At 40.9% G+C, this 21,137-nt stretch overlaps 1 protein-coding gene across 6 annotated transcripts in view; it reads right to left on the reverse strand.

The window, feature by feature from the left end:
• Window positions 1–21,137, reverse strand: part of LOC126091976 (ral GTPase-activating protein subunit beta) — a 401,079-nt gene that overhangs the window by 332,214 nt on the left and 47,728 nt on the right. For all 6 annotated transcript variants that reach the window (XM_049907338.1, XM_049907336.1, XM_049907335.1 and 3 more), the window contains one exon: window positions 1,417–1,650. In XM_049907338.1, coding sequence (XP_049763295.1) covers window positions 1,417–1,650 — 234 coding nt within the window. The remainder of the gene's footprint in view (window positions 1–1,416; window positions 1,651–21,137) is intronic.

The following is a 21,137-nucleotide window of genomic DNA, read 5'->3' on the forward strand; positions in this document are numbered from 1 at the left end:
GTACAGTTCATTTCAATACTAAGTTGGACTGTGTTAGTCCATTATATGCAAACCCAAGCCAAAGATTGGCTTGAACAAAGAAATCATTACTAAGAGTTTTATTGATGTAATTTTCCCTTGGCATTATCCAAAGTGGGAGGTATAGCATCTAATCTATTACGGAATCCAAACAACAGTGTTGATTGATTTACAAATGACACTGCCAAAGGTGAGAGGTACATTAAACCTGCAGCTGCACACTTGTGTGTTTGGCTCCTTCCTTACAATTCCATGTGGCACACTATTATCATGCTAGCTACAATTTCTAGTTTCTCTGTACATTGGAAGTCACTATTTTCATGTCAAATCTTTTTCTGTTGCTCTGAAACATCGGGAGTCAGATTTTATGTGTTCTCAAGTCTCCTCCACATATGTATACCTGTCATGTCAGCAATTTTGTAACCGTTTTCACAAGGTTGTGTATGGAGCCTTGCTTGAAGATACACCACACTCAGAAAAATTATCAATAAGTTGTTTTTGTGTTTATAATGATGGTTCAATTTCTGTGTTTCCCACATTATGTATATTGAATGTCAATTAAAAATTGCTTCTAAATTAAGTTTTTGGTTTTCTTGTTAAGTTCCTTTAACATAATCCTTATCTATGTAACTGATTACTTATTTCTCTTCAGTAACAAATCTATGGTACACAAAAAGAAAATGATGTTAGAATTTAATGTCATGGAACATGAGTTCATTAAAGACAGAGTACTTTGCTCAGAATGAACCAGGGAGGGACTCAGTTGTGAATATCGATGAAGGAAATCACCTGAAGTGAGTTAGGAAAGTTCAGAAAACCTAAAAACAATGGGCAAGCAGACATTCAAATCCTGCTGTTTCTGAATACAAGGGAGTTCAGGGCCTCAACCACTGGACTACATCACTCAGTTTATTGCACAGGGCAATTTGTTGGGAACAGCTAATTTAGGTCTGTATTTAAGTCCATTTTTGCTGCCTGTCAAAATATTTGGTTTCTCCGGGTACTTTACCAAAGAGTTTCATATCAGAGCAAGCTACACTATGACACAAATTCAGATCACTGTCTTTTGCTAGCAGACTTCCTATCTACTAGGTCACAAAGTCATTTCTTCCACTACGTCAGCTGTACATTGTGGCAGTAGTACCTCTGTGAAGAATGGAAGCACACAAGAGACAGTAGAATGCAGCTTCAAGAGGGTCTGTGAAGTGTGTTTGTACTTTGCAATACAATGAGCAATGTTTATGGCAATCAACAGTTTGCACTGACAGCCTCATTTAATGAGTTTTGACATCTGAATGTTAACCCCATGTAATTTTTTTTCCAAAGTTGAAAACATGTAACAATCTGTAATATATTTTACATTTATTATTTCAGCACTCCAATTTCCTTCATACTTACGTATCTTAATTTCTGGAAAGGATGGACCATACATGAACTCCAACAGACGAGCAGTTAACAAAATGTTAACACGGTTCCATTGCTCAACAAGAGCCACACGATGCCGCCAATTCATGCACGTCTCACGCAATGTTTTCCACAATGGTGGGGATGGGAAACATCGTACACAGGCCAGTAACCAAACTTCAAATAATACAGACAAAACACGTTCACAAAGCTGGTCACCAACATCGTCTGCAAAGAAGACACAATTGTAATATAAATACTCTTTCACAGGATATTAATGACATAATAAGTAATTACTATATAAGCAATAATTAATTATAACAATTATTTATACTTTGATAACTATAATTTGACAAGAAAGACTACAGTTATAGAATATGGATATTGTGGCAAGAATAACAGAACAATTCATAATTAACAATCGCCCTTAAACACGTACACCCTTTAATTAACTATGGCACAGGTATCCATAAACCAACTCTGCTCCTGCCACGAAAAAACTTTTTATGTTATCTCAGGTATTACAATACCCAATGTCCCACACTGAATCTCTTACACTTCTACAATAAAGCATCATTCTGAACACTACGAAAGGGCCTGACTGAGCCTGTCAATCAGAATACCACTACCTGCCAATACAACTGCAGGCCAGAGAACAATATCAACCCCTTCATCAATCATTCATAGTGTCAGACCACAATTAGCCAAACCTTACCATCTGCTAAATTCACAATTGCATTCCCCACAGCATGCACAGGAACTCACAACACACACACACACACACAAATGGGTATAACAGATTATTTAGGTGTTGCAATCTTATACAAACATGACACTAATCAACGATGCACACTCTTTCACTAGCTCTTAAAAGCAGAAACAATTCTTTGTCATCTACTACACTGACCAGAAATGACACAAAATCTATATTAGTTTGAGCTAAAACCCATATCAATCCTTGTGTCACCCAGCTCATACCTCCATCCCCTGCCCCTTTACAGTCGCACACAACCACCATTTAATAAGCAGCTATGAATTTCTCTTCTCAACCCTACCTCATCTCCTTGCTCTACAACCCCTCTTGATAATGTTAGTTTCGTGATGGGTGAATGAGCAGTTATACATAACATCAAAACAATTTTCATCTATGTAAAATGACATTTCTGCCAGCTTTTTATTTCTCTACACAAAAGTCTTGCAGTGAGTACCAAATTCCATGAGACCAAACTACCTCCAATGCCTGCTTAGCAACCTATAACATTCCTTTCACCTTAATCTACATCTACATTGACACTATGCAATCCACCTTACAGAGCATAGCAGAGGATACTCCTTTCCTGTTCCCCTCACAAATAGTTTGAGGAAAAATGATTATCTATATTCCTCCATATAAGCCCTAATTTCTCGTATCTTATCTTCATTGTACTTATACATCATGTATGTTGGAGGCAAGAGAACTGTTCTGCAGTCAGCTTTACATGCTAGTTCTCTAAATCTTCTCAATAGTGTTCCTCAAAAAGAATGTCACCATTCCTCCAGGAATTCCCATTTCAATTCCAGAAGCATCTCTGTAACAGTTGCATGTTGTTTGAGCCTACCAATAACAAATCTAGCAGTCCCCCTCTGAATTGCTTCGATGTCTTCCATTAATCTGATGTGGTATGGATACCAAACACTCAAGCAGTATTCAAAAATACATTGTGCTAGGGTCCTACATGCAGTCTTCTTTACAGATGAACCACACTATCCTAAAATTCTCCTAATAAACTGAAGTCAACCATTCACCTTTCCTACCACAATCCTCACATGCTTGTTCCATTTCATATCGCTTTGCAATGCCATGCCCAGATATTTAAATGATGTGAGTGTATCCAGCAGGACACTACTAATGCTGTATCGGAGAATAATAGCGGTCCTATCACAATTCCCTTGGGCACTCCAGACAATACCCTCGTCTCTGATGAACACTCACTGTCGAGGTCAACACAGACGGTTCTGTAACTTAAGAAGTCTTCAAGGCACTCCCATGTCTGTGAATCTATTCCATACGCTCGTATCTTCTTTTAACAGCCTGCAATGTGGCAAACGCTTTTCAGAAATCTATAAATGTGGAATCTGCCTGTTGCCCTTCACCCTTAGTTCACAATATATCATGTGAGAAAAGGGCAAGCTGAGTTTTGCATGAGCGATGCTTTCCAAAACCATGCTGATCTGTGGACATAAGCTTCTTAGTCTCAAGAAAATTTATTACATTCAAACTGAAAATATGATCAACGACAATTTAGCAAACTGATGTTAGGGGTATTGGTCTGCAATTTTACAGGCCCGTTCTATTGCCTTACTTATACACAGGAGTCACCTGCACTTTTTTTCCAGTTGCTTGGGGCTTTGCTCTAGGCGACAGATTCACAATAAATGTGCAAACTACATACATGGAGGGGGGGGGGGCAAATTGGGAGGGGGGGGGGGGGGCAAATTCCGTAGAAGAATCTTTGAAAAACCGAACTGGGATTCCATCTGAACCTGGTGACTTATTTGTTTTCAACTCCTTCAGTTGTTCTCTATCCCTAGGGTGCTCATTACTATGTTGTCCATAAGGGAGTCTGTTCAATGGTCAAATGACAGTATGTTTGTATGACTATCCTGCATCAACTATTTCTTGAATGTGAAATTTAAAACTTTGGCTTTGGTTTTGCTATCTTCAACTGCCACACCAAACTGGTCGACACATGACTGGGTAGAAGCCTTAGACCCACTTTGCAATTTTACATAGGACTAGAATTTGCTCGGGTTCTCTGCCAGATCTTTTACTAAGGAACAGCAGTGGTAGTAGTTGTATGCTTCACACATATATCTTTCCACAAATGCGCGAATCTCTACTAACCTTTGCGTGTTGTCATTTGTGCTTTCTCTCTCGAATTGAGAGTGCAACAGCCTCTGCTTCATAAGCAGTGTACGAAGATCATTATTAAACCATGGTGGGTATTTTCTGTCTTTAATCTACTTACTAGGCACATAATTCTCCAGACCACCCTTTCTTCTCTCACCCCATAGTGGATCCACCTTCTGTACTGAAATGAGCTGCAATCTTTTCAAAAAGTTTTCCTTAAGTAACTATCAGAAACAAAGGAAAACCTAAATCTTGAAGGCAAGATTAGAATTTGAATCTCTGCTATACTGAGTATGAGCCAAGTGCCTTACCAATTTGCCACATCATGCGGCAATGAAGCTCCTGTAAAATTGCAGTTAGCATGACCTGTCTGTCCCCAACTGTTTCTGTTCTCAAATCTAAAAATTTTCTGAATATCAAAGGATGTCTCCTTCAGTCCCTTCGGATGAGGCACCATGTTAATTTCTCTTTGAATATAAAGCCAAAAACTTGTTGATTACTTAAAATTCAGAACGTCTCTTAGCTATAACTGTGACAGATTAAATCTAACATGGTGGTTAAAATAGACACACATGAATTTGCTTTCAGATGAAATTTTAAAGGCTGTTTTCTTTGCCTATTCCTGTAGTTATTTTTTTTTATATCAACTGTAGTTGACAAGATGATGATGTAAAAAAATAAGACAAGTGATAAATTGAAAAGCCATTCACAGACAGGGAGGGATGCACAGGAGTTTTGTCAGAGGGTGATACACCGTTTAGAATTGTAGCAAACAAGATGAATTTTACAATGCATCCCTGAAGAACAAACAATGGAAAATCCAAGATGGAATGTAACAATATTGCGAAAAGGAAAGTTGCTATTCAACATACAGTGGAGATACTGAGTCACAGATAGCCAAAACAAAAAGACTGTTCCAAATAAAGCTTTTGGCCCAGAACACACACACACACACACACACACACACACACACACACACACACACACACAACTGCAGTCTAAGGCAATCGTTTCCACACTGTGAGCAGCAGCACCAGCCTATTTTTGATGAAGGCCTTAGGGGCCGAAAGCTTTATTTGTAACATTCTTTTTGTTATGCCTATCTGCAATTCAGCATCTCCACTATATGGTGAGTAGCAACTTCCTTTTCATAATATTGTCCATGAAGAACAATGTACTCTTGAAGTAATTTGTCTGTGAGCTAATTCCAGATTGTTTGCGTAAAATACCATTCAGTAAGGAAATTTAAGTCTCATTCCTGCGACTACAGCATGATGTCATGTCTCAAAGTAGTAGTATACACATAATGAGTATCGAAATAAACCCCTCTAAGATATTGCCACATCGTAACCAAACTCATGTCCAAATCTCAAAGGAATGTAGTTAATGAAATACAATACTTAGTACTGAAAGGACATTTAAATGAACACCAGTATACAGCCAAAACTGTCCTCCTGATGTAGAGTGCTATTTAGACAAACACAGAATATTCCAGAATTCTGGTATTTATACAATCTTCGAATACTCCAGAATTCTCATATTTATACAAACTTTGAATATTCCAGAATATACAAAAATAAGATATTTTAAGAACCTTCCAGAAATGATCAATACTGAACAACAAATACAAGGGTGGTTTGAAAAATCAGTGCTAGCACAACAGTTGTTCACATAATATTCATTGGACTGTTGTCTGTAAACATGTGCCACGTCAGTACTCTTGGAAGAGAGCTGTGGTGATGACATAGCTCTGTTGTTGTTCCTGCATGGTGATTTGTGAAGATGGAAAAAAAATCGAGATTCGAGCAGTGATTCAGTACTTCATAAAGAAAGGTATGAAAGCAATGGACATTCATGCCGATTTTGAGAATACACTGTGGGACTTTGCTCCTTCATGTTCAACTGTTGCCAAGTGAACAAATGAATTTAAATTTGGTCGGGAGAGCTTAGGTGGTGAAGCACACAGTAGTCAGCCAAGGTGTGTCACTACTCCAGAAATCATTGCAAAAGTGCACAAAATGGTCATGGAGGATCGCTGATTGAAAGTGCACAAAATTACTCACAGCTGCCAGATGCCATCTGAAAGGGTATATCACATTTTAACTGAAGAATTAGAAATGAAAAAAATTATCTGTAAGATGAGTGCCACAGTTCTTGACGCTGGATCAAAGAAGCATGAGAATTGACGTATCGTAACAATTTTTGGCCCATTTTAGAAGAAACAAACAAGATTTTTTTGCGTCGGTTTATGGCTACAGATGAAACTTGGGTGCACTACTATACCCCATAGACAAAACAACAGTCAAAGCAGTGGAAACATGCTGATTCTCTGCCACCAAAGAAAGCAAAGACAATTCCTTCGGCGGGAAAGTTTATGGCATCAGCGTTCTGGGATGCGGAAGAGATTCTGTTTGTAGATTATCTCCCCATTGGGCAAACCATTACTGGATAATACTATGCTAACCTCCTGGACAAATTGCAACAAAAGATTCACAAAAAAGGCCAGATTTAGCAAGGAAGAAAGTCATCTCCCATCAAGAAAATGTGCGCCCACACACGTGCTGTCGCCATGCCAAATTACACGAACTAAAGTATAAGTTGTTGCCACACTTGCCTTATTCACCTGGTATGGCTCCGTCAGACTTCCATCTCTTACCAAAACTGAAAATCTTTCTTGGTGGACAAAGATTCACTTCAAACGAAGACTTGATAGCCAGATTTGACAACGATTTTGCAGGCCTGGAGGAAACTCATTTTCGAGATGGGATCAAGGGACTGGAGCATCGGTGGACCAAGTGCATTAATCTACAAGGAGACTACATTGAAAAATAAAAAAAAGTTTCACTGATGTAAGTACTTTTTTTCTATTCCATTCTGAGAACTTTTCAAACCACCTTCATAACTACTGGTGGTCGGGTTTGACCCGGCAACCCACAGCACACCATCCAGCCATGGTAACCGCTACACTAGACAGCATGCACCACAGCTTACTGCAATACTGTTCGCACTGATATGAGTCCTATACCACTGACTCCAGTTGTGACTTATTGTCTAAGTTTGCATTCATACTGGAAGGGACTGCTACGATTACTTGGTTCCAATTACCAGTTCAGGTAAATGTTAACCATACACTGAACTATATTTCTGAGGAAGCTATTGGAAGATTAACTACAATGATTACTTGCATATACATTATCATTTTCTGTTTCTTAATGAATGATCATATAGGTTCTCTCTGCAGACTGGAGACTTGACCCTCAAACAAAATTAAGTTAAAGGCAAAGAGAATTTCCTTGGATGAAGCACATAAGACTTTAAATATTGTGTAATGCCATGTTCAGCACTGAGATATTCCTGTGAAGTAACCTGTGCACCATGAAGTTCCTATATCTAGTTGGGATGATTAAAGATGTCACCATTTATTAGGCGATTTTGTATTTCATCTTCTTCATGGCTTAATGATAGGCACTAACAGAACAAACTCTGGCTCTGTAAAGGTATTTCCTGTGGAAATATTTTACTGTCATCTGCGTTCTCTCTTGCAATGTCTTCATGAGTGGTCTGTTGCTAAATATATCCATTAGTTAGAACGCCTTGTGCTTTCCTGAAATCTTTTTTTTTTTTATTCCCATATTTTAGTGGATGAGGAGGAGCTGTCAATGGCAATAAGCAGCTCTTGACTCTTTTCGTTCTCTCTGGTTAAGCTGTGACATTTAGCTCTTGCTTCTCAAAAGGCTTCAAGTGGTCTCTCTAGATGAGCTGTACCTGAATTTTCACAACAATGGCTGTCTGACCCTTCTGAAATGGGAAACTATTCATTCCACCAAGAGATAGGCTTTGCTCTTAGGCATGTAAATGATTTCAATATAACACCCCCATGATTTTGAGGATTATATTGGTTATGTGTTCCACCCAATAGCAAATGCTCTTGTTCTTCAGTTATAGCCACTTGGTTGTGCACAATCCAGTTTGCTTTACCAAAGATCCATTTTGTGGTCCAGTTTTTAGAGAAGTGGAGATGGACTGGAAGAGATCACTAAAGTGGAAGTCATTCATCAATTTCAATGAACAATATCAGTGAAAGATAAACAACAAGAGGTGCCCCTGATGTTGTGTTGAAAATACTCCTGCTGTTCTTCCATAGCACACATTGTGTTTTGTAGTCTCATATAGGAGAAATAGCTGTAGGAACCAGTTGGCATAGTCTCTAAGATCCTTGTCGTCCAACCATACAGCAGGTCGTAAGTATACCAAACCAAATGACATGATGCATAGGTAGTAGCAATACACAGTTTGGAGTATGATGGTTTAGGAAGAGTTGTGAACAAAGTTACTTTCTTTACACCATTTCTCCTTTGAAGTCATTTTTCCTGTGGACAGCATAGCCAAATAATGCATGTGTATCACACAGTTCAAGAGTGTCTAGGAGACACACTGTAATACATTCTTTTCTTGTAGACGAGGACAAACTTCCTGTAAACATTTTGTTTTGAAGGTAATTTCCATCTGTTACACTCAGTGTGATCAGTTCAATGGTTCACCACTGATGCATTGTCAGGATGCCTACTCTCCTGTTAATACTACCCAACAGCCCAAACAAACTAACAGATGTGTTTATGGAATGATCTATGGATTCCATTTGTATGTAATATAGTCTGCTCAAGCAGTCTGTCCAACATACTCAGGCAAGCCTAACATGACTGATATGTGGCAGGGTCCAGAGTTTATAGTAAATTAGACCTGGTGACACTTCAACAAATCTTGGTTCTCCAGATCTGTATACAGCCAAAACTGGTCAACTTCCTTGAGGTGACCTCTTCCTGTGTATCCCTAAAATCAAATAAACATACATCTCCTTGCCCTCTTAGATGGCCCATTGTCGATGGTTAATGTATTCTCACTGAGAGGATTTCTGCCCCAGGCAACCAGTATCTCCAGCCCACTGACCAATAAAAACACCAAAAAACTTTCTCCACCACTTCTTCACAGTTGCTTTCCCGTTATTACCAAGATCTTTGTTTATCATTGTCAATAACATGCTTTACATGTCTCCCACTGGTTCCAACCCTCTTGCCTCATTCTCTGCACTTATCATTTATTTTTTTTTCATTTTAACAAAATATATACAAAAAATCCATGGCACTGTCTTGGGAGCTCACTTTTTTGGCATTAGTCATATGAATGGTTCAATGTGCCCCAACAAAACTTCATCTCCTGTACCAACCTCAGACAAGCACTTGCACCCAATGTTCTCAATTACTACACAATATTGCAGTGCCTGTGTTATTGCGAATTACGATGCAGTTACGTGCATGTGTGTTTGAAGAAACAGGCACTGCAGCAACTACAGCTGTCATGTAATACATTAAATGTTTTCACAGCTGTAAATATGGACCACTATTAGCTGTATAATGGAACAATGACAATAAAAATTTGTGCCGGACTGGGACTCGAACCAGAATTTCCCGCTTATTGCAAGTAGTCACCTTGGCTATCCGAGCACAACTAAAGGCCAGACCCAAGCTTCCATATGTTGCCAACCATGTGTCTACAGCCTGTACTTGTCATGCATTGTGTATATTCCTGTACAGGGGAGACATTTTAATTGAAATTAGCTTGCCCAGTGTCAGCAAATAAATACGATATTTCATCCCTCTATTGTTCAGACATATGATTGAATGTTCTTTTGGACATGCATGCACATCTGAAGGAACATTACATAATAATTCAGAATAACAGAGGAACTGCAATATTGTATTTATCTGCCAAAACTGGGCAACTGACTTTCAACTAAAGTGTCTCCCATATATGGGAATATACACAACAGGTGTACGAATACAGGTTGCAGACACATGGTTGACAACATATGGAAGTTTGGGACTGGCCATGAGTCATGCTTGGATAATCAAATGATAAGGCAACCGCTCGCGATACGCAGGAAATCTATTTTTGAGTACCGGTCCGGCACAAATTTTCATTGTCGTCATTCTGTTATACAAGTGATGGTAGTTCAAATTCACAACTGATAATATATTTCATGTAGTCTCAATTACTTCTTGGATACATTCCGGTCTCCATCTTCGCTTAAAGCTATCCCCTTTTACAGGTCCTGTCATCCTGGCACTTATTCGTTCCAACATTTTCCACATATTTCTCCCTTGCCAATTCTGTGGAGTACCTCTTCATTTCTTACCAGTTCACCTAATTTTCAGCACACTTTTACAGTAGCACTAGGTCTTAAAAAAGTCAATTTTCATCTTTTCAGGTTTCCCCAATATCCTTGATTCACCTCCATACAATGCTGTGCTCCAGACATACATTCACACAGAAATTTCTTCCACGATTTAATGCCAATGTCTGATACTAGTAAACGTCTTCTAGCCAGGAATGCCTTGTTTGCCTGTGCTAGTCTGATCTTTATATCCTCCTTGCTTTGTTTATCATATGGTCTTCTCTTCCAAGGTAGAACAACTTCTTAATTCTGTATACTTCATGGTCCCAACTGTTCATGTTAATTTTATTACTAATCTCATTTCCACTACTCTTCAGTACTTTCATCTATCTTCAGTTTATTCTCTGTCTATATTCTAAGCTCAGCAGACTGTTTATTTTGTTCAGTATGTCCCGCAATATCTTTCTTGCTTTTACTGAGGACAGCAATGTCATTAGTGAATCTTACATTGATATTCGTCACGTTTCATCCTCAATCTCCATTCCTTCAATCCAATTTGCTTGGTCAGCTTCTGCTTAGCGAGCCATTTTCTTGGATGTCCAGCTGCATTCCCCTGATGGGTTCATCAAAAAGTGGATCAACTACCAAATCAAGTCTATAAAAGAATCCTGTGAACAAGATCATTGAGATCGGAGCACAATCTCAGACAGAATAACTGGCAAGGGAGAAAACATCTCTCTTTATACACTTTTCCCACCTGTGCATAGTGCATCCACACTGATGAGCAATCATTCTCCAAATTTATTTAACTCTCTGCTCAGACCTTATAGATAACGTATTACACTCTCATCCTGGCTAACAAACAAATTTCCCATGCCCTTTCCTTCCCATGCTCCTGAAAATGAATGGGTAATCTCTTGCATCCCTGCCTCCAATTAAAGAGTACTGCCCTGGACACTTAACAGCTGACACATATCCTATGCCAAGGTCACGACTATCTTTCACTGCCCCCACCCTCCCCTAAAGTCACCAGCTTTACTGAAAAGTGCAAGAGGGAACTGGCACTCCACATCATATATTTGTCCCACAATCACCGTAGCCTCAATCAATACAATTTCTCTGCCGCTATCTATGTTTGTCCCCAGTCCCACCCCATATCTACATCTACATCTATACGCTGCAAACCAATCAGAAGTCCATGACCAAGGGTACTTCTCATTTTACCAGTTATTCGAGCTTAATCCCATTCCACTCAAGTATGAAAAGCGGAATGAATGATAGTTTAAAAACTCTGTGCAAGCTGTAATTTTGTTCCCGGATCCCTACAGAAGTGATACACAGGGTGTTGTAATATATTCCTAGATTCATCACTTTAAGTTGTTCTTGAAACTTACTAAGTAGGTTTTCAAGGGATAATGTGTTTATCTTCAGCATCTCTGTGCCACTCCTCTATGTGCCAAACAAACCTGTGACTACTTGTGCTGCCGTTCTTTGTACATATTCCACATCCTCTGTTAGTCCTATTTGGTACATGTCCCATACATTTGAGCAATAGTCTAAGATGTGTCACATGAGTGTCTTGTAGGCACTGTCCTTTTCAGACTAATTGCATTTCATTAGTGTTCTACAAATGAACTGAAGTCTGCCATTTGCTTTATCTATGACTGTGCCTATGTGATTGTTCCATTTCATATCTCCACAAATTGTTATGCCTCAATATTTGTATGAGTTGACTGATTCCAACTGTGACTCATTCATATTGTAATCACAAGATACTAGGTTCCCTCCATTTTGTGAAGTGAAAAATTTGGCATTTCTGAACATCTGAAGTACGACGCCAATCTCTGTATCACTTTGAAGACTTATCAAGATCTCAATGAATACTTGTATAGCTTCTTTCAGACCATATTTCATCCTATAAAATCGCATCATCTGTGAAAAGTCTGGGGTTACTATTAATATTCTCTGCAAGGTCATTAATATAAAACATGAACAGTGAGGGTCACAACACACTCAGCCAAGGAACATCTGAACTTGCTTCTACATCTGATCAAGACTCTTCATTAAAGATGTCATGCCACATACACCTCACCAAGATATCCTCAATCCACCTATAAATTTTACTTGATGCGCCACACCATCATACTTTCTTCTCTTCACTTCCTCTTCTCGCTTTAATATACACATACCTTAATGCTATTTTCTTCGTGATTTTCCTTATCTTACCTCTCACAAATCCTCAAACCTACTTACTTACCCTCTATACACCAGTGACACCTAAAACTTGAGAATAAACCCAGAATCGATTTCAAAGTATAGACATATTTACAGAATATGACACTGTAAAGTAGAGAAGAGGTGCACTTATTATTTGAAACAATATCATGTATCATAGCACACTCAAAAAAAAATTTTGTTGGAAAAATACACAATACACGGAGTGATAGAGGGGCTGGCCAGTACTTACCTCAGCTCAGTACAGCCGATAGATACACACAAAACAAAACCGAAAATTTTATGTTCCTAGCTTTCGGAACAAATGTTCCTTCATCAGGGAGGAGAGAGGGGAAAGAAAGGGAAGAAGGGAAAGGAGATTCAGTTACTGGCCTCGAAAACATCAACAAATTACTCCGCCAGGGATATGATTTTCTCAAGTCAACCCCTGAAATGAGATCATCCCTTGACAAAATTCTCCCCACACCACCCAGAGTTTCCTTTCGTCGGCCCCCTAACCTCCGTAACATCCTTGTTAAACCCTACAATATTCCCAGACTACCTTCTCTACCCAGCGGTTCCTACCCCTGTAACCGACCCCACTGCAAAACCTGCCCCATGCATCCCCCCACAACCACTTACTCCAGCCCCGCTACTGGTAAAACGTACACAATTCAAGGCAGGGCCACATGTGAAACTACACATGTCATTTATCAACTGACATGCCTGCACTGCACAGCCTTTTACATCGGCATGACAACAACTAAACTGGCTGAGCGCATGAACGGACACAGACGAACTGTCCGCCTAGGAGATGCCCAATACCCAGTAGCGGAGCATGCCCTGCAGCATAATTCTAGGGACCTAGGAACCTGCTACACCGTATGTGCCATTTGGCTTCTCCCACCCAACACCAGTCCCTCTGAACTGCGGAGATGGGAACTTGCACTCCAACACATCCTTTCATCCCGCCATCCCCCTGGACTGAACCTACGTTAAACAAGCTCACTCCCATTTCCTCTTCAGTCTTCTCCTCTTTCCCTTTCCTCTTAGCCATTCACGCATCTTTTCATCCTGCATAGTTGTGTTTATCTTTATACTATATACCTCTTTACTTCTGTATGCATCCTCTTTGATTTGAAGCTGGCACAGTACTTACAGTAGAATATCTTTGGCTTCCCTCTGACAACCATGCCTCCATCCTTGCTACCCTCCCTATTTTCCTTTCCCTGTTGCTTCATAACCTGGGTTGTGAGTAACTGAATCTCCTTTCCCTTCTTCCCTTTCTTTCCCCTCTCTCCTCCCTGATGAAGGAACATTTGTTCCGAAAGCTAGGAACATAAAATTTTCGGTTTTGTTTTGTGTGTATCTATCGGCTGTACTGAGCTGAGGTAAGTACTGGCCAGCCCCTCTATCTCTTTGTTAGTATTTGTTTCACATCTCTATATGAGATTTTCCATTAATCATTTAGATCACCTATATGGTCCACATCCTTCATTGTTTTGTCCCTTTTATTAGCTATCACTTACGTCTGTCATCTTAACATTTTCTCTTCTTCAGTGTTTTATATATCCATAAACAAATATTTTCGTCACCAACTGTGCTAGTTTCATCTTCCTCCTATTATCTTGTTCCGTTTATAGTCCTCTTCTCTTTTTTATTTATTGATTTATTTATTCAATATTCCATAGTTTTAACATTCGTTATTCACTGTTTTCCAGCCAACAATCACTGCCAACAATCTCTTCCACACCTACCAGTATCATCCATTTCCGTCGATTTCTTGTTGCTGGCGATATTTTTGTGCCATTGGCTATCTTTCTCTGCCACAAGAAAATTTTTTTTGGGACATTTTTGCGGCACGCGCGATCTTTTTTGCGGCACGCGCGATCTTTTTGCGGCACGCGCGATCTTTTTGCGGCACGCGCGATCTTTTTTGCGGCACGCGCGATCTTTTTTGCGGCACGCGCGATCGCTTTTGCGGTACGCGCGATCGCTTTTGCGGTACGCGCGATATCTTTTGCAGCACGCGCGATCCTTTTTTCGCCACTCGCTATCTCTGTTTTTGAGCAACGTGTGTTCTTTTCCCCTGATCTGGACATACTTGCTTGGTCTGGTCAACTTTTTCCGTATTTTTCTTATTTAGTGGTCTTCCTTTGGTATTGAAGATTACCAACACAATTTCTTTCTTTCTCGTCCTTCCCTCCGCATTTTATTCCTTCTTATGATTACTATTTCAATTTTAGTTATTTAATTTCCCTACCCACCAGTTACCCACTATGTACCCTAATCCTATACCACATTATTTACATTCATTCCGGAAACATGCATTCACCGTAGCCAAATTGCAATCCCACATACTTTTCCTCCGGTCCTGCTTAACCTTTGGAATTACCCCTAAAGGGCTTACCTTAAAAGTTCCCATCTCCGGGTGCAATTCCTCCTTCCACCAGTCTCTCCTGGACTTCCAGGACCTTCAATCCTTAGCCCTTACCCAACTTGTCCTGAATCTCTACACTACTTCATGTAACCACCACTCCCAACAGCTCCTATCTCTCTTCAAAGTCCTCCACCTCTCAAACCCTTGCTTGGAGAACACACTCAAGAACATCATCTTAGAAGCCAGCTGCAAACTTGAGTTCCATGCCACACAACACCTGAAAAAACTATCCACAGTGCTAGTGCAACACCTAAGAAGTGGGGTCCCTCTCCCTATCCCTCACAAACACCAACCACAACAGAACCTTCAACAAACCCCCCTCATAGCCAACAAACCTAGCCTACCCTATTCAATCTCCCCATCCCAGCACATACCCCACACAGACCAAATCTCAACTATAACCACAGTCAAATGCCACATATCGCCAGTCCCAATTCAGTCCTAAACCTCTCATCCAGATCCCTCTCTCCTCCAGAGACATCTGTTCTGTCAAAACGCTTAACCTTTAGCCCCACGCCTAAATTCAACCACACTGCCCTGGTTAAAGATCTCCTCTCATTCACCCGGAACCTCAACTGGAAATACCACTTCACTACCCAAACACAGCCCCCAAATACTAGACCCAGTGTTGAACCCTGTCTAGAACAGTTCCGACTGCCTTCTCAAAGGGATCCTCCTCCCCTCCCCCAAAACCATCCCTTGCAGACATTTCAGGAATTCCTCACATCCAGTGTTGCCTCCCAGTACTTCTTGAAGAACATCCCGACAACCCCCAACATCACCCCAGCTGAATCCCGTGCCATTAAGGAGCTGAAAATAGACCGCTCTATTGTCATCCTCCCGGCGGATAAAGGCTCCACAACTGTCGTACTTGACCGTGTGGAGTATGTGGCAGAAGGACTGCGTCAACTCTCCGACACCTCAACCTACAAAGCTGTTACCCAGGATCCCATTCCCTCCATCCAGACTGAGCTGCAAAAAATCCTAAGAATCCAAGGTCCCTCACAAGGCCTCACAACGGCTTCCATAGAATTACTCACTCCACCTGAGCCACGTACCCCTACCTTCTACCTATTACCCAAAATCCACAAAGAGAACCATCCTGGCCGTCCCATTGTAGCAGGCTTCAAAGCCCCAACCGAACGTATCTCAGCTCTGGTAGACCAGCACCTCCAACCTATCACCCGCAGACTCCCATCCTACATCAAAGACACAAACCACTTCCTAGAACGCCTCAAATCCATTCCCACTCCTCTCCCACCTGAAACCTTTCTTGTCACCATAGATGCTACATCCCTTTACACAAACATCCCACATACCCATGGTCTCTCTGCCCTTGAGCACTACCTCTCCCAACGCCCACCCGAAGATCTTCCAAAAACCTCGTTCCTCATCACACTTACCAACTTCATCCTCACCCATAATTACTTCACTTTTGAAGGCCAGACCTACAAACAAATCAGGGGAACGGCCATGGGAACCAGGATGGCTCCGTCCTATGCCAACCTCTTCATGGGCCGCATGGAGGAGGCTTTCCTGAAGACCCAACAGCTGCTTCCCCTGGCCTGGTATAGGTTTATAGATGACATCTTTGTGGTCTGGACTCATGGTGAAGAAACACTCCTTAATTTCCTCCATAACCTCAACTCCTTTTCGAATCTGAATTTCACCTGGTCCTTCTCCAAAACCCAAGCCACCTTCCTGGATGTTGACCTTCATCTTGTTGAAGCTCACATCCACACCTCTGTCCATATCAAACCCACAAACAAACAACAGTACCTTCACTTTGATAGCTGCCATCCATTCCACATCAAACGCTCCCTTCCCTACAGCCTAGGTATTCGTGGCAAACGTATCTGCTCCAGTGACGAATCCCTCAACAATTACACCAATAACCTGACCAGTGCTTTCCTCTCCCGCAACTATCCTGCAGACCTTGTCCACAAACAGATCTCTCGAGCAATACATTCCTCCCCGTCCAACAACAATGTTCCTACCCCCAGACCACACAGAAGCATCCCCCTTGTCACCCAATATTATCCTGGCCTCGAAAACATCAACAAATTACTCCGCCAGGGATATGATTTTCTCAAGTCAACCCCTGAAATGAGATCATCCCTTGACAAAATTCTCCCCACACCACCCAGAGTTTCCTTTCGTCGGCCCCCTAACCTCCGTAACATCCTTGTTAAACCCTACAATATTCCCAGACTACCTTCTCTACCCAGCGGTTCCTACCCCTGTAACCGACCCCGCTGCAAAACCTGCCCCATGCATCCCCCCACAACCACTTACTCCAGCCCCGCTACTGGTAAAACGTACACAATTCAAGGCAGGGCCACATGTGAAACTACACACGTCATTTATCAACTGACATGCCTGCACTGCACAGCCTTTTACATCGGCATGACAACAACTAAACTGGCTGAGCGCATGAACGGACACAGACGAACTGTCCGCCTAGGAGATGCCCAATACCCAGTAGCGGAGCATGCCCTGCAGCATAATTCTAGGGACCTAGGAACCTGCTACACCGTATGTGCCATTTGGCTTCTCCCACCCAACACCAGTCCCTCTGAACTGCGGAGACGGGAACTTGCACTCCAACACATCCTTTCATCCCGCAATCCCCCTGGACTGAACCTACGTTAAACAACCTCACTCCCATTTCCTCTTCAGTCTTCTCCTCTTTCCCTTTCCTCTTAGCCATTCACGCATCTTTTCATCCTGCATAGTTGTGTTTATCTTTATACTATATACCTCTTTACTTCTGTATGCATCCTCTTTGGTTTGAAGCTGGCACAGTACTTACAGTAGAATATCTTTGGCTTCCCTCTGACAACCATGCCTCCATCCTTGCTACCCTCCCTATTTTCCTTTCCCTGTTGCTTCATAACCTGGGTTGTGAGTAACTGAATCTCCTTTCCCTTCTTCCCTTTCTTTCCCCTCTCTCCACCCTGATGAAGGAACATTTGTTCCGAAAGCTAGGAACATAAAATTTTCAGTTTTGTTTTGTGTGTATCTATCGGCTGTACTGAGCTGAGGTAAGTACTGGCCAGCCCCTCTATCTCTTTGTTAGTATTTGTTTCACATCTCTATATGAGATTTTCCATTAATCATTTACAATACATGGAGTGGCAATTGTCAACATATTATAATATTTAACTACAAAAAACAGTGGAACCAATTACAGAACTGCATCCAGTATACTTCATTGTGAAGCTACCAGAATCAAACACGAAACAAATGCAGAGTTGCAATAAAAACAGCTACTAAGATACACACTTATACAAAAAACAGTGCTCAAATTGTAAAAAAAGAGGTTCCAGTACTGTGACTTTCCAGGACATGTTTCTCAAATTTAGACTTCTTCAAACATTATTTTAACACTTTTCTGCGTATTTTAAAAATGTGCATACAACATTTGTTTTATATATCATTCCAACTATGGCAGAAGCACATCTGGAAACCTGTGGTCCTGGTTTCTTCTCGTCACAGGTACCAGTATGGTGAACAAATGCATACTATCACAAATCAAGCACTGACAAGAAATTTTACTGTACTGCATCTAAAGCAAAAGAAATGAATCAGAGTGATGCAAAATGTAAGTGACTTCTTGTCACACATACATAAAACTTTTATTAGCTAACTATATCACATTTGTTGGCCTCACAAGCTCACAATCAAATCATCAACTATCTTACCTATGCTTTGGGTTAGACTAGAGGTCAATCTGTCACCTAACCAACATTTTGTGTTTAAATTTGTTGTCCTTGCCAATAAACAATCATCACCTTTAAACCTAACCTAGGCCTCCAGCTATGCTATAGATCAATCTATCACCAACACCTTCACCCTAGAAAATAATATCAACGCAAAATAAACATTGACAGTATTCTATCACTTTTCACTTTTGAACACAAGTTTGCTGCATGACAATAGCCTATCACTTGTGTTAGTCTGTCCATTTTCTGGAAGAGGTGTTTACACTGACACTAGATAGAGTTCCCAGCTTTGCTTTTGTCTGTATTAATGTTCAAGTTTATCCCAATGGGAAACTTGCAACTAATGCTGCCTGTTCCTGGACTTGCTATCTTTAGCCCTGTATTTCTAATTTCTTCCTCTGTTGTCCTTCCATCACCTTAGTCCTCACCTACTACCATCTTTGACTTCCTCTATGTACACCACATGCACTGCTCAACATCACATTTGCTTGCCTCAGGCCCCTTTTATCATTTGCTGCCCCTGCTCTCCTATCACCACATCCTTTTCACTTGCTGATATGCTTCTCTTTCCAGCTGGGTTGATTCATTTAATTCCATTTTTGATTTATTCTCACTTATTGATTTCAACTTTTCTTTTCTCTTTCATTCTCCCATCCTTCCTTTTCCATCTAACTGAATGCACCCACACTTACTTCATTTATATTTTGGTCCCCTCCCTCCCCCCTCCCTCCACAAATTCTGCACCTTTTTTTGCTATTCATCTATCTTTTTCCCCTCTATTCTCAGTCCCACCTTCTATTCCTTTTTAGCATCTAGTTAAAAATACTTTCTGAAGAAGAAGAAAGAAAGTTTTGAGCCTTGTAAAGCAATATCATCTCTACATTATATATACTTTCCAATGGCTTAGCAGTTCATTTCAACAGTGAAGTATTGCGCACGCTCCAGATTGATAAATAGAGGTGTTATGCCCCACACCATTACCCCCTAGCAGGCAGTTCACCCTTCCATCATGGCGGCATCACAGCATGCATACATCTGTTCACAGAAGTCAACAGCGATGGCTGCACTATTTCACCATGCCTCATCATGAGCACAAATTGGGAAAGATAATGACACCATCCCACTTGGACAGCCAACAAGCATATGTCCATGCAGCTTTACAGCTTAAGTCATCAGCAATGCCTCACCAGTAGCACCAAGAGTTCATCATTCACTGCAGCCAAGAATTCATCATGAGTTCATCACGGGTGCATCTAGTATGCAGTCAGGAGTTCGGGCTTAGCAGCAGCCTGAAGAGAGCAGCCGCCAGTCTGGACTCAGCCAGTCCTAGCACTCAGCCAACAAGAATAACAACCACCACAGCCCTTGCCACAGTGAGTTGGTAACTGACAACCTCCAGATGGGTGCTTATTTCTGAAAGTGACAGTTCTGTTAGAGGATTTAGTTCTCAGCCTGGACAGATTAATATATGTGTCAAACACAAAACTGGATATTATGGTTCACAGGTGTTGCAATAAGTAAGTGTTCTATTGTTGTTGTTGTTGTGGTCTTCAGTCCTGAGACTGGTTTGATGCAGCTCTCCATGCTACTCTATCCTGTGCAAGCTTCTTCATCTCCCAGTACCTACTGCAACCTACATCCTTCTGAATCTGCTTAGTGTATTGATCTCTTGGTCTCCCTCTACGATTTTTACCCTCCATGCTGCCCTCCAATGCTAAATTTGTGATCCCTCAATGCCTCAGAACATGTCCTACCAACCAATCCCTTCTTCTAGTCAAGTTGTGCCACAAACTTCTCTTCTCCCCAATTCTATTCAATACCTCCTCATTAGTTACGTGATCTACCCACCTTATCTTCAGCATTCTTCTGTAGCACCACATTTCGAAAGCTTCTATTCTCTTCTTGTCCAAACTAGTTATCGTCCATGTCTCACTTCCATACATGGCTACACTCCATACAAATACTTTCAGAAACGACTTCCTGACACCTAAATCTATATTCGAAGTTAACAAATTTCTCTTCTTGAGAAACGCTTTCCTTGCCATTGCCAGTCTACATTTTATATCCTCTCTACTTCGACCATCATCGGTTATTTTACTCCCCAAATAGCAAAACTCCTTTACTACTTTAAGTGTCTCATTTCCTAATCTAATTCTCTCAGCGTCACCCGACTTAATTTGACTACATTCCATTATCCTCGTTTTGCTTTTGTTGATGTTCATCTTATACCCTCCTTTCAAGACACTGTCCATTCCGTTCAACTGCTCTTCCAAG

This window comes from Schistocerca cancellata, chromosome 7, assembly GCF_023864275.1.
Source record: "Schistocerca cancellata isolate TAMUIC-IGC-003103 chromosome 7, iqSchCanc2.1, whole genome shotgun sequence".
Taxonomy (NCBI): Eukaryota; Metazoa; Arthropoda; class Insecta; order Orthoptera; family Acrididae; genus Schistocerca; species Schistocerca cancellata.